The sequence below is a fragment of the Xiphophorus hellerii genome, chromosome 16 (assembly GCF_003331165.1).
Source record: "Xiphophorus hellerii strain 12219 chromosome 16, Xiphophorus_hellerii-4.1, whole genome shotgun sequence".
Classification (NCBI taxonomy): Eukaryota; Metazoa; Chordata; class Actinopteri; order Cyprinodontiformes; family Poeciliidae; genus Xiphophorus; species Xiphophorus hellerii.
This window is the reverse complement of record NC_045687.1, coordinates 25,539,971-25,555,530: the sequence shown is the minus strand read 5'-3', so window position 1 is coordinate 25,555,530 and position 15,560 is coordinate 25,539,971. Positions and strand designations below refer to the sequence as shown.

General features: G+C 39.3%; 1 protein-coding gene across 3 annotated transcripts in view; it reads left to right on the top strand.

Moving 5' to 3' along the window:
* Positions 1-9: 9 nt before the first annotated feature.
* The window catches only part of LOC116736236 (proline-rich protein 12-like), a 38,134-nt gene continuing 22,583 nt past the window's right edge, over positions 10-15,560 (top strand). For 2 of the 3 annotated variants that reach the window (XR_004342506.1, XM_032588591.1), the window contains exons 1-4: positions 10-583; positions 5,305-5,462; positions 10,406-10,567; positions 10,732-15,212. Coding sequence is in view for 2 of the 3 variants with exons in the window: in XM_032588591.1 (XP_032444482.1) it covers positions 501-583; positions 5,305-5,462; positions 10,406-10,567; positions 10,732-15,212 (4,884 nt within the window). In the remaining variant the exon portion in view is untranslated. Of the gene's footprint in view, positions 584-625; positions 715-5,304; positions 5,463-10,405; positions 10,568-10,731; positions 15,213-15,560 lie in introns of those variants that run through there. The other variant, XM_032588592.1, reaches the window with a different exon arrangement.

Here is a 15,560-nt window from a genome sequence, read left to right as displayed (position 1 = left end):
TCTACAGTCTTCCAATACATATTAGACACGCAGTGTATTTGTGTGTTACACAGATAAGGCTGAACGCCAAGCTCAGTCATTTCATCGCAGAAAAATGGCGTCTTGTGAACAAAATGAGGGAAAATAGCTTCAGTGTACTTGCGAGGCATCAGCAGCTGTGCGACTGAATCCAGACTCTGGCTCATCAAAGTAGCTGAAGAACACGCAGCATCTGCTCTGTGGCCCATCAACTCAATACAACAGACAATAGACAGAGAAATATATGAGGAGAAGAGAGGCGAGGGGAGGAGGTGCTCCTGGCTGCTGTGTCTCCCCTCTTCCTCCCCTCATTCCTCCGAGTCTACAGGCTCGTCAAGCAGAGAAATAAACAGAATCGAGCGCTGAGGAGAGAGGACGGTCCTCCAACCCTCCCTTTCTCCCCTTCTCCCCCCTCTCTCGTTCTCTCGCTCTCTCTCTCTCGCGCGCGCTATCTGTCCATCTTCATCCAGCCTGTTCTTTTCATGGAGAGGAATTATCCCACAGCAGGATTTGGAGACCTAGGGGCAGGGACGGGATGGAGTTACGACAGATCGGCAAAAGCAAGGTAAGCGTGTGGTGGTGGGAAGGAGGGGAGGCTCAGTTGAAACAATGCCAGTGAACAGAGCTGCCTGCGCCGCTGCATTCACCCACAGAGGCACCGTGCTGCTGCTGGCGTTTCATGGCCACCAGTCTCAGGTACAGCAAGCAGTATTGTCATCCAGGAAAGGGGAGGGGTGTCGGGGGCTGTCTCTAACTAAAATGCATGGAATGCGTTGGAAGGTTAATAGTGATCTGGAGACCAAGGAGAGGCGAAATATGAAGGGGGATGGGTTGTTGCAAGCAGAGACTAATAAAAATAAGAGAAATGACTTGCAGGTTTCATCACTGCATTGTCTCCGCTGCACCTTTGTCTTGCTTATTGGCTTCACCAGTGCATGACAGGTCTCCCCGGCTGCTGTACTGGAACGTCACAATTAATTAGATATGTTCGAAATTAAAACAGATTTACTGTCAGCAGCCATCAGGCAAAGTAATGCAAGACACGGATTCACTGAAAGAGAGCGCAGAGGCACGTCTGTTTCTGATCTGAGTGGAGAACAAAAGTTCCGTCTCTGCTCGAGCCGTGTACCTGCCGAGGTGCGCTGAGCGGCTCGAGCTCAATCAACTGACGCAACTGGAACATACGGGTGGGAACGTTCTTTCCTTATCAGGAAACAATACTTTACAGTAATGTCACATAACAGACGACGTTGCCCGGGATATCACACCGTTTAATTTTACGCGGTAGGGCTAACACTTCCACGATGTTAATAGTTTCGGCTCCTGCTCGCAGGATGTTTCCCACGGTAGGAGGCTGGAGACCTGTCCGGTGACGGGGACGTCGTGTTTCATCAAGATCACGGAAGACTTCGTGTGTATGTGTCTGTAAATTGGGGGGAGGCAGATAAAACGCAGCGTCCTTTCACGTCCACACTGTCTTGAAAGGGCGGCCTGAAAGTCACGTTAAAGTTAGCATAGCTCCGTGTTAGCTTGTGTCCACATTAGCGGTCGCCTTGACAACCACATCAGTCTGCGGTCTAGTCATGCAAGCTGATTGGAGTGAGATTGTGGTTTACTCCACAACTTTCCGGCCCAACTGTTGATGTATTACAGGTTATGTGGATAAACTGGTCCAGCTTCAATCACTATTCATGTCTGCAGTCTGTATTTTATGTGAAAACGGCATCTATTATCACTGGAAAAACAATTTTTTTTTTTTACCATAATAATAAAACTGTAATAATAATAATAATAATAATTAAAATGATAGCGTTGTATATAAGATACTGGTATTTGGAAAGACAAAAATCGAGCAAAATTGTGCTCATATGAAAATGAAATAATTTATATTTTCGGTCTCTCTGGAAGTTTAGATGAGTTAAAAAGTTTAGCCATGTTTTTGGTGCAATTAAATGTACTTTTAGGGCTTTAACGTGTGTAAAAAATGTGGCACATAGCAGGACGTCTCTTCAGGACCAGTGTAGCTTAGATTTACCTGTTGCAGATCATGCAGCAGCAAGACAGTCTGCTGGATTTCTAGTTGCAATTTCTAAAATAAAAGACAACCCACTGCACTGATACAGTTAGGCAGCGGCTTAAGTAGCAATATTTTGATTTATTTTAAAGGAATTTTTCTGATATTTTTAAAAACATTTATTTATTTTCAACTTGTTATGACATCTCCCTGTCCCATTAACATAAGAAGTGTGGTCCAACAACCACTCAGCAGGTCACATAAAGCTGTTTCAGGTGGAAAACACACAGAGAATCTATCAAACCACAGGGTGATACACTAACTTCAGCTTCTAACAAGAACAGACCGTCCTCCTAATGTGATTTAGCTCTGCTGCAGCTTAAGGAAGACTTTAGAAAGGTCAGCATTCACTCTGAGCCTCTGCAAAATATAGTTTTAAGATCCTCTAAAGCATTTACACATTTTCACTGATGTTGGATTAGCTGATTTTGGCACGTTGATACAATTTTCAATACATTTGAGAGTGGTGGGAGGTCTCTCAAATAACAAGAAACAGTTGGGGTGCAGAGGTGTGGCTATTATTTATATTTCTGAATTTTATTTTCAATACAGGACACAAACAAAGGGCACCAGTCATTACTGCACATTTTACCATTATTTATAAATTTATTTTTAATTAGTTGTTTGAGTTATTGAAGCTCCCCTCCACCAATTGGTTTCATAGACAGTTGCTTTTATAAAAAGAGCCAGTTCTGGGTACATTGGCCTGAAACAGCAAGACAATATATGGTACCTTATGTAGAGTAGAAAAATATACATAAAAAGAGAACAATTAATCAAAAGTTAAATACAAAAAAAAATACTGATTCATTTGATTATTCTGATTGAAGAATTATGGTTTGACATCCTGTCTGAATTTGGTATAAAATTAAACATGGCAACATTTGCTTGATCTGTGCATGTATTTATCCTCACTTACATATTACTGGAGGGATAATTGTAATGCATACACGGAGCCAAGTTTAGCCAATAACTATCATTGCTCAAACAGCTAATTAACCAATTTGTTTAAAAATAAAGTTGTACAAACAATTCATTTTTATTTGTTAATATTACAAGATGCACTGATCTGAGTGGCTTGCAGCTGAATGAGAAGCAGCAAATCTAAATCGGAGACTATGGTCTAGAGCTAAACAATGGTGTCTATTCTGGGCTGGGGACAAATTCACTAAAATTCTTCAGGTTATTATTGGAAGTATTACATTAATGTTCACTTATTTTTTTTCACCATAAATTGCCCAAATTGCTAGTTATTTTCTACAAAATATATTCAAAATAAGAAACAGGAAAAGTTCTGATTTAGCTGTCAAGCATGTTATACTATAAAAGTTATGTATTTCTTGTTATAAGAGGTAAATCTAAAAAAATGTATGTTATGAAAAAGTTTAATATTTTTTGTCCCTCATTTTGTGAAATGCATATAGATTCACCACACTTACAGAGAAATGCTTCAAGCCTTTATTTCTTGTTAATATGATGACTATGGCTTACAGAGGCTTTAAATTTTGTTGTCCTTGTGACAATGACAATAAAGATTTATCTTATCTTATCAGAGAATGAAAATTTAAAATTTGCTGGCCATTTAGTGCTACTGCCATGGTCATTTGTATGGTTTATACCAAGTCCTGCTGGAAAAATAAACCAGCATTTCCATACAGCTTGTCATGAAGGAAGCATGCAGTGCTCTACAATGTCCCAAAGTGTCCTGTGTAGACTGTGGACTTCAGGAAACAAAGTGGACCAGAACCAATAAGTAACATGGTGATGGCATGGCAGATGAGTTATGTATTTCTGCAGATAGCAGTAGGACCACATTGAGGAAGCAGATGAGCTTGATTCTCTCACAGAGCTGTCTCAGAATATACTATACTGGGACATAGTAAAAGTCTTAAGAAATATGTAAAAAACCAAACTTTTTCTAAAAGCTACCTTCTGCAGCTTTAATGTCTGACAGTGGGAAGATAAGAGAACATGAAAGCTGTGTCTTGTTATAGTGCATGTCAATTTCAATTTGACATGCAATTTTAACTGTATGCCATGTTGAAGAGGGGAATAAGTTGTGAAAGAATGAATTATTATTCAGTTTTTGCATATCTAAACTTTCCAGAATCCACTGTCCACTGACAAAATTCACTTGGATCCCACTGACAGAAGTTCCTTCAAAACTTATTTGAAGAATGTAGTATGGACAAAACTATATGTCAGTTCAAACTCCGTGATAATTAGAAAACAAATAATAGGCATTATTTATTATACTAACCTGAAATTATACACTGACCAAAGCATGGAGTTAGCTTAGATGTGCCAAGTAAACGTATGCTAACAATGGATTTTTAATAAATTTAATCTAAAATAATCTTAGGCTCACTGAGTTTTTTCCACAGATGGCTGTAATCCACAATTTTGTGGGTTGTTCTGGATTGTCTGCAGTGAACGTATACTTAGTATTTTCTTCCCTTTTCTAGCAGACTGCAGAAGACTTGTGTTTGTGTAAATGTTTCAGATAACTACAGGTGTGTTTACAGGTTGGATGTCTGGCACTTTCCTCGAGGAGGGAATCGATTGAGAGAATGCTGCTAACAATTAGACATTGTCAATCTCCTGCTATTAACATTCTACTTCTTGTTGACATAGAAAGTACTCCTAGATCAGTTCTTCTGTTTCTTTTTGTGTGTCTTATCTGGATTCTCCAGGTTCTGGTTTTGCCTGAGCTTTCTTCCAGTAAAGGGAAATTTTGCTCTACACTGTTGCTACATGTATGCTCAGTATGAGGGATTGTTGTAAAGTCATCTACAAAATGCCAGTAGTTGTCTACTGTCACTATGTGCTGGCCCAGGATGAGTGAATGCTGCAAGTTAATGACACAATACAATCTACTGTGGGTTTCCTTAGAATTTCTTTCAACCAATTTGAATAATAAACTCAGGTTATTATTATTATTATTATTATTATTATTATTATTATTATTATTATTAAACTAGGATTAATTAAATATGTGATTGAATTGAAATGATTTTTCATAAAGTGCCTCAAGATAACCTTTGTAGTGAAATGGTGTGAGATAAATAAACTAATAAAATAAACTAATAGTTTAAACAATATTAGCATTATTATTTGCATATTGCTAGTGTGATGTTTTTATGTCAAAGCAGACTATAATAAAATGTTTTAAAATGATTCTTAAAATCAAACTTTCTAAATATGCTCTGCAGCCTTTTATATGGGAGCTCCAGGTCATCCCACCCAGACTCAGAATTTCTCCACCGCCAAACCTACGGTCCCCCTCACCCCCTCCGAGCCTATGCAACCAACCACCACCCTGGAAGCTCCAGGCAGGGTGGAGCCTGGGGTCCTCCTGGACAGACAATAGGTGAGGATTTGCTTTCTGTGTCTATTATATCAAATTCCTGTTTTTCTTTTTTTTTTTTTTTTTATATAAAAATCTGATTAGTTGTGCCAATATAATAGGCAGCAAGGGAACACTTTGTCCTCAAAGTTGAGAGACAAATAAGGCAGAGGTGTAATGGTACGTGTATTAAGGGTGTTGTGCAGATCTGCTCATGGGTGCAGATGTGGGTGCATAAACATGTGTGCCACTCTGCAGCACTTCTCAGCAGATGAAAGCAATTTGGTCCAATCAGCAGCATCCTGAACTCAGGTAATATAAGGAATCCACCGATCATTTGGTTGGTTTTGCAATAGAGCTGAGGAAGGCAGACACAGCCCCCAAATCTGCAGTTCAATGGCAAACTGATCAAATTAATGGGAAAAGGACTTAGATTTTATAAGATCTACCGGTAAGCCTTTCACTGGACTCAGCTGAAAATGTAGTCTGGCTTTGCTTTTGTATTTGAGTAAGAGGAATGTAGAATTTATTGAAGGAACAATTTGTATCGCTGGGTTTTAAAGTTTGGCTCTATTATTTAAATAGAGCCAAAAATTCAATTATCAATTATTCAATTATTTAAAATTCAATTAATGTAAAAATTGTGTCCTGAGAGAAAAACAAGTTTAAATCTAATTTGGAAAAATGTTTGACTTCATGTAGGATTTGTTTGGTTTAATCAAAGAAAGGATTCAAGGATTCAGTCCTTATGTCCTTGAATTAAAAAAAACAAACAAAATTAATAAAAATAAATAAAGAAAAAAAATCCATTTGGTTAAAATTGTGAAATAAATTCATGTCTAAAGTTAATGATGGAATGATAACTAAGAATTTATTAAATTGAAACTAAATTTCAAAATTGTTGGATGTGTTTTGTAGGTTTTTCACCTCTTCATTGTTCACCGGTGTAAATAAAATCGAGTGAGTGAAATCCTGAAGTCTCATCAAGTCCTCCTTTTTCAAGTGTAGAAAGCCATGAAGTTATAGAACATTTGACAAAGAGGTTTATAGGTGAGAAAGAGAAGCTTAAATATGAGAAATTTGATCTATCTTTTTAATTTTCATCAGAACACTTGTTGCAGCATTTTGGATCAGTTAACTGCTTTGAACTGCATTTTATGGACTTCCTGATAGTAGTCCAGCCTTGAAGTAACAAATGCATGATTTAGTTTTTCAGTGTCACACCTGGATAGAATATTTCCAATTCTGGCAATATTCTGGAGATCCCTAGTGGAAAAAAAAATTGTATATTTCACACATACTTACATTTCTGTAACTACATTTTAAGAACGCTAAGTATTAAGTGTAATGCATATAAATATATACAAAGTATATAGTAAAAGCATGCTTGTGCCAATTTTAAATTGTAACTTTAAACACACTGAAATATAATTGTACCACAATACACTTTTAGGAAATAGATTAAATAAAAGTATACTTTAAGTGAACAAAATATGCATTTGCTCAAGTGTACTAATGAAACAATATGCTTTAAAAGATATTTTGTGTACATTTTAAAAAATATGCTCAAAATAGAATTTTTTAAAATTCCCTTAAAGCTTACTTTAAAGGTAAACTATTAAATATACAGAAATTTCACTATGTTTTAAATTACATCTCAGTTTATACTTTAAGCTGATGAAGTATGCTTTTTTTTAGTTGCCTTAGTAATCCTCTACTATTTTGTTAAAATAGCAAAGGATAAAAAAAATTAACAATCCTTATCGTGGAACTTAATGTAATGTTTAACAAAGAAGTAAATAATGTGTTCATGCCTCAAAACAAACGTCGGCAGTTTAGTGACAGAGGTTCTACAACAAAAACAATACTTGTCCTTAACACTAAATGTAGGAAGTATCTCCTTTTTTACATCTCTCCGAATATGATCTGTTGTCTCCAGTTTTTTAACTAAAACACAGAAGCTAATTTTACCCAATCCATTTTCAGATGTGTGATGTAAGATCTATCTATTAGTGAACGGCATTAGCTCCAGTTCACACTCCAGACCAGATGGTGGTGGTAATGCTGAACTGAAAGTTTTTTTGAAAAGTGCCATAAAAACAAGATGGCACTTTTCCCAGCATCATCGTGAGCTGTAGAGGAGAAGAGATGCTGTTCAAATTTGCCATTTTTACTCGCATAATATTGCCTTAAAAGTATAGAGAGCCTTGATAATAGTTAGTAGTTTTGGTAAATTCAAGCTGGTGACGTCCTAGTCCAAGTTAAACGACAACACAACAGAACAAGAACTGGATGCAAATGAAATGTGGGTCACGAAAGGAGCCTGAAGGGACGAAGGCTGCTAACGTGTGGTAAGTTTGCTTCAAAATGCTAATTATCTTTGTTTAATTATAAACAGTGCAGCATATATATAAACAAACTTTGTTTCAGAAATAGATATTTTAACAAATGTTATGATTATATTTTTATAACAATCGTTCATCATCATGTTATAACTGCATGAAGGCTCTGTGTGTTGACACTTAATATAGTTTTCTAGATAAACTCAACCTGGATTTAATTAAGCTCAGTATGCCAAAGAGACTTTGATAATCACTGTTTTTATCTAAAACATATTTTTACAGTAAGCAAATGAAGATGAAAGAGGAAGCCAGGGATCAGGAACTAGAAAACCTAAAGACTTTGCTGTCTCAGAGGCTCTGGCTCCACCAGATCACCAACCAGTTCTGAGGATGAAGCTCCATTTCTTCATAGGGTACGGCATGTTTTTTTTCCTGTCTACATTTTTAATAGCCAAAACTGGTGTGTTTCCAACAATAAGTGCTTAATGAACATGATTTGATTGAAAAGTAATTGGACATATCATACATTTTATTCCCCTTAAAATGTATGAAACATTTCTGTTTCATACATTTTATTTGTTGTTAGCTTTCAGGGCCCAGAGATGGACTGGTGACCTGTCCAGGGTGAATCCCGCCTCTCATCTGATGACTGCTGGACATGGGCACCACCAGCCCCCCTCACCATCCTTCAAGGCTCAGCGTGTTCAGATCATGGATGGAAAGATTTTAAGGTAGTTTGTCTGCCTGAAGTCCACACTTAAGCCACACTTTATATCTAATGCCATCATCAACTGATTTTATGATATTGCTGACTATTTTCCTACTTCTAACATAAACAGGCAAAGAAGTCACCTAGAAATGTTTTTTCACCCCAGGCATCTGGTCCCAATCATCAGACTAATTCTGATGCCACATACAAAGCGAGTCTACAATGTCCTAAAATTGTAAGCCATACTGTTTTCTTTGCCATTTTTCTGAACTCTTTAAAATACAAGAACTTTCTCTGTTTAATTCCTCTATTGTTCTCTTTTGTAGGTTTCTGTAAAGTGCGATGGATGGGAATGTTCTGTCATTGATCCTCACTGTTCTTAGGAAGGAGAAATGTTAGTTTGTCTGGAGTAATACTGGAATACTGTGGCATTGAATTAAAACAATATTTTACAATAAAGTGTACCAATTTTTTGTATTGTGCTAGTTTTTATAAGCATATCTGTAAACATAATATATTTGCAGTCTGTGATGGTATATTAACAATTTACTCTTGAAAAATGTGAATATATTGAATACACATTGTATTTGTTTCTCCTGGAAAGTGTGTTGTAATTGATCCTTCTGTGTTCTTGTAGCCTGATATGTTTGCAGTACTGTAGTGTGTATGAGGCATGTAATGTACAAAGTGGCAAAGAAGAATAATGAAAGACATTGATAAGTAACTAAAAAGTGTACTTCATTAGCAATTATAATAAACTAAAAGTTTAATTGGAACATACTGTGATTACAGTACAAATATATAAACTATATAATGCTTATAAATTTAAAAGATATTCTAAATATAATCAAATGTGAATATTTTACAAAAATGGTAAACTTAAGTTTTACTAATCAAGCATAGTTATATTACATATAAAAGCTATATACCTGAAGTGTAAAGCTGTTCCACTTTAGCACATAATACACTCGGTGCACTCCAAATGCACGAAAATGTGATTTTCTACAATTTAATTACAATTAAAATACATTAAGTACAAAATTATAGTTATAAAACAGCATGCTTTAAGTTATAATCCTTAAACTTGATGTACTCTAATAATTGGCCTGGCTTCAAGTATGCTAAGATTTAACTTAGTATATTTATCTTTCACAAGGGTTCTGAGATTGATCTCAAGGTTTGAGGTTTTTGTCTGGTGGGTTTGCAACTTTTCAGATTTGGAGCTTTCCTTTTTTTTTTTAGGGTGTCTGGGTTCTGGAAATTTCTGCGATTTTGGGGCAAATTTATTGTATATATATTTTTTTTTATAAAAGTTACCTCCTGCAACTTTAATGCAGTGAGAATAACAATCAAAATGACAAGAAATAGAGGTTTGAAATAATTCACTAGATGTGCAATGAATCTTTAAAATATTTAAGTTTCACTTTATATGAGTGACAAAAAATTATTGTCACTCATACCTACAAAAGAGAACAATAGAGCAAAGACAATGTTCTAGTCTTTGCCATACATTTTTATGCTCTTTCTTTTTAAACACTTGAAAACCAGCACATAGCTTGTTTATTTGTGTTTTCTCCTAGATGAAACCACTAACTAACTTACCATTACCTCTCAGTTTTTTTTTTTTTTTAAACAACGAAAGTATTCTTTCAGTGTGTTAGTTTCTTTTCTTGTCTGTAAGCTATGTTTTCTCAAATACTGTCTATTATTGCAGATGCCAGCTCACACTAAGTCAAGTTTCGGTTCTGTTGCAAGTATCTTCCTGTTAAAGAGGAGTTTTTATTTTCTCTGTCTCTATTGTGTTTCTGCACTGTCGCCTCAAGGCACTTCTAAAGTACCTAGAGGTGATATTTGTTGTTTACTACTGCCATATAAAAAATGGAATTAAACTGAACTCAATTATTGTTTGTTGCCAGGTCTTTCTGGGCTGTTTGACACCAGCCTGCACCACGCCAGCACCGCTGGTCCTGACCCTGCTGTCATTAATCTGATCTCAGCACTAGAGTCCCGGGGTCCACAGGCTACACCCTCTTCTTCCTCTCTTCTCTCTCAGTTTCGGACACCCTCTTGGCAGCCCAGTGAGTGTCGGTGATCTGCTCAAATTTGAATGATTATTGAATTCCACAAAGATTTTCTCAAATCTAAATTGCAGACATGTAAAATGAAAATTTTGTTGATTTGAAAATCAAAAATGACCTTTGTGTGTTAAATAACACTTTTTGTTTATCATTGTGCTCCCTAGCAATGCATACACCAGGCCCTGCGGAGCTCTTTATTTCTGGGGCCATTCCAGGTTCTGGATCCTTTCCCTCTTCTTCATCCCTTTCTGCTTATCAACATCCTGGCTCCTTCCCTGGACGATCATTCACTCCTTCTCTATCCTTGCAGGATGCCCCTACATATAACCCAACTTCTAATGGATTGTTATCCCCCCATGTTTCTCCTCTGCACATTAAAACCCCCTCCCAGTCCAGCTTGGGCTTTGATCGCTTGCTTTCTTCTCAAAGTGCCACATATAGGGGATCGCAGGAGTCCCCGGCTCCTCAGAACCAAATTTCATCCGACGACTCTAATTGCCACTTACCTCCTGCCCAGTTCAACCTGTTGTTTTCTCAACTTCACAATCGGCATTCTCAGTTATGCTCTTCATCCATGTTCTCTTCTTCTCCCGCCCTGCTGGGGGCAGCAGTTCCCCAGCCACAGTCTGCTCCAGAGAGTGTAGTTTCTCGGCAAGACAGTGTGATCAAACATTACCAGCGTTCACCTCCAGCTCAGGCTACAGCTCTACACCAATATACCAGTTGTGGTGGGTCATCTAGATACCAACAGTTAGTCAGTCAGCATCAGAATGCTGGAATGCCCTGTAGTCCCCTGGATGAACAAAGTTTGTCTACTGATCCTAAGCCCTCACCTCAGATGGAACCTCAGTCATATCAACCGACTATCCAAACTCCCTACACAACCTCACCATCTAGTTCCTCTGTATCCTCTTCATCTGCCACAAAGGGACCCATTGGTTCCAGTTCCAACAGTGGCTATTCCACTTCAGGTTCTTCGTCTTCCACCCGTACTGCACACAGTCCACCATCAGAATCCTCCTCTAGTTCCAAGGCAAACAGTATTTCCTTGCCCACACGCTCTTGTCAGCAGCATGGTCCTCAGCTAGCCCCAGCACCACCTCTACTGCCAGTGGTGTCATCTTCCCTTGTTCAACAACCTGCTCTTAAACAATGCCTAACCAGCTATGGCTCTAAATCTCTGGTGAAATCTAGCACTGTCATGCCAAACCAGACCTCTCCATCTCCCCATGTCCAGTCTTACTCCCCCACCCAAGTGCCATCTGCACACATGGCCCAGAGCTTTGGAGGATTTAGCTCACCTCGTCCCGAGGATTTAAGTTCTGGGGAAGTAGTCACTGGAGGAAAGGCTTTCACCAGTATAGGTTCTGGAGGACACTCTTTTGCTGCAGAAATAGTCTTTGGTGACTCCAATTATGGCTCTGCTTCTCTCAGGAGGGCAAGCAGTCCTTTGGAATATGGGAATGAATCATCAAGGATGGGAGCTTTATCAGGAGCAGCTACACAAAGGGGTGGAATTAAATCTGTAGGGGCAGGGAGTGTTACTCCTGCTGTTGGTAATGAAAGTAACAGCTCCTATCATCTGCCTGAGTCAAGTACATCACCTGTTATCATTTCTACTCTCTGTCACTCTACTTTACATTCCCCTGCTGCTGTTTGCCCCTCACCGACCCCTGGTAGCTCAGGAGGGACTAAATACTTGTCTTCTATCTTGTCTCCTGCTTTTATGTCCTCACCAGAAAGTTTCCCCAATACACGACAAACTCAAAGCGACACCTATCACTCAACACCAACCAAACCAAAACCTGATTCAAAATTATTGGCAGCTGATCGATCTCGAGTTGAAGCAGAAGAAACTGAAGATTTCTTGTTCCAACATTTACTACAAACACAAAGAGCAGCACCTCATCATTCCCAGCATCATTCACATTCTCAACAGTTATCCCAATGTATATCACAGGCTAGAAATAGTGAACGGAAGGGGATGAGCTTTGATATCAACAAGCTCTCAAATGAGCGCCACCATTCTCAGAGTGTCATTCGTACCAATAATGGTACCAACCACTCTGGTTCAGAGTCAATGATTACTGAAGCAGCAAATGACCTAAACAGACAGTTAGAATCAACCCAGAAAAAACAACAGACCACGTCAGAGTTGACTGTGTCAAAGTGCCCTGCTGGAGAAGTACAAGGAGTTTCAGAATCTCTGTCTTGCTCCCTTACTATCCAGAGCAATCAACAGCAACATGAGTCTTTGGAGTCTGTAGTACAATATGGAAGAGGGGATCCCTATACCCAACACCCACACCACCAACATTCCTATCATTTACATGTGTCCCCATATTCTCAGCAGCACGCTCAACACTCCCATCAAATTACCCAACAATCCCGGCACAGTCAACTTGATCAGCACTCTCAACATTCTCAGCATTGTCAGGCCAATTCCCATACTCGGAACAATCCACGTACTGACCAAAAAAAGCCTTCAAGTACAAATGACAATGCCTATCTATGTAATACACCTGACTTGCTTCAGGCTCGCCAAAGTCAGGCCCCCATTTCTTTGACAAATCCACCAGACCCTTCTCAGTCAACACATGTGATGGAGTCTGCACATTCTCATACCCCCTGCACTAAAATAGACCTTCAGCAAGTACTCACACAGCCCCAACAGCAACCACATAACCCTTTGAGTCAGCCAGGTATGATTGGTACAATTGGTGAAACGAGGGTTGCTGGGGTGGAATCAGATTCACAGAACCTTTCTCCTCAGTTGCCACTTCCACTGCAGAACCAAGGTATAGATTCCCACTACAGACTTGCTACTCAAGCAAGAGATCAGCTTCAAACAAGTCAGAATTCAATACCTCCTCTGGAAATGCTAGACCAATCTCTTTCACAGACCAATAACATTGACACTAGTGAACCACTCGACGGAATTGAACTTGGTATGACTGTTCCAGTAATCGAGGGAGGTGGTGGAGAAAGGTATACACACCAGCACAGACTTACACCTCAGCATCATTCTCAACAAAAGCACCCAGATCTCCATAATCTTCTTGCTGAACCAGATTTAGATTTATCCACATCTTCACACCTTCACCACCTCAACCTGCCACCTGCCCACACCCGCTCCCATGCTCTCCAAGGGCAACAAGCACACATTCACCAGCAGGTATCACATGAACAGTTAGGTCATCTGCAACCCCATTTAATGTCAGCAAACATGGCTCCTCCTCACAATCCACAGCAAGCTCAACAAAGACAGCATGAAACACAACTTCCACACTCCCGGTTAGACCAGCTCAAACAGCACCAGTTTGACACAATTACCCCAGCAAATAAAGTTGGACTGGATCAAACTCAGCAACAGCAACGGTTTCCACCTCTATCATCCATCTGCTTTCCAGACTCACTCTTACAAGATGAGGATCGCTCATTCTTTCCTGAAGTGGAGAATATGTTTTGTTCATCTGAATATAAGTCAAATTGTGCTGGGGATTCTGGGACAGGACAGGCTATTCAAGGAACTCTTAATCAGAGTTGTGGGCAACCACAGGAAGATGTAGAAGACCTAAAGGTTGGAGGTGCTGGAGAGGGATATGGTCTGGGTAATCATCACACTGATCAAGTTTATGGACAGTACTGTCACACCCTTCCAGGAACAGGTAATGGCAATCTGCATTTAGGCCTTGACTCTGTAAAAACCCATGAGCTTCCTTCTACTGTGAATACTGACCAGCTTGGTCTCATCCAGTCTCAGAATCACTCTATAGCACTGAGTTCAGCAGCCCAAGGTGATGCATCTGCTAACAAAATAATGGGAGCTGTGGTTGGAAGTTCCAGCACTACTGGTTTGACTTCACCTATCTTTTGTTCTTCTAGACCCAAAAAACTACTGAAGACTAGCTCTTTTCACTTGCTCAAACAGCGACGTGATCCACAACCCAAAACAAAGAAAAACTATCCTCAAGAGTATGAATTTGAAGATGATGAAGATAAAGCTGATGCTCCGGCAGATATTCGTCTGAACAGCCGACGACTTCCAGACCTGTTGCCAGATTTGGTATCAAGTTGTAGGAGGGCTACAGAACTCAGTCCAATGACAAGTGATGTCGACTTCTGCCACCCTACTAGCTACACTCTAATTGGGCACAATTCACACATCCTATCTCATGATGGCCCTAAGAAAAGGGGCAGGAAACCAACCAAGCCAAAACGTGAAGGCCCTCCTCGGCCACGAGGCAGACCACGCATTCGCCCTCTTCCAGAACCTCCTTACTGCAGGGGTTTGATGGGCTTAGCTACTGGAGAAACAAGGAGAGGACGTGGGCGAGGTAGGGGACGTGGTAGACGAGAGGAAGGACTGGTGAAAACTCACAGAAACATGAACAAAGCACAAAACCTTCCATATCAGCAGCAGCAACACCAACTACAACAACAGTACAGCCAACGGCATCACATCCAACATCCACAACAATATTACAGCCAACAGGCTGACCTTCCTCAAGCTCCACACAAACATGTGGAGCATCACCACCATCTTCAGCAGGAAGTGTCCTTTTCCCACCAACTGCACCACCATCAAGTTTATGAAGAAAGACAGCAGCATACACCCCAGCAAGACTTAGCTAAAGCGATCAAGGTAAATGCAACAAAATTAGAAAAAAAAATTATATTTAAATGAATGGTTTGGATTTTTTAAAGTCACAGTTCAGTGAAATTATTACAAATGGTTGTTCTACCTGTAGCAGACAGACATAGCACTACGAGTTTGTAGGAAAACCATTGGAATGCTAACAATCCGTACTCTGGCTGTTCAAAACTAGATTTCAAAAGGTTAATATCTTTGAGATACAGTGCTGTATTAGGAGATATTTGACTAATTTCAGATGGACATTAAATGTTCTTTTCCGAACAACATCCACGTTACTACACCCTCAATAGTTGAGGGTGCCAATTATTATCAGTCAGCTGATTGTTAGTTGTTTCC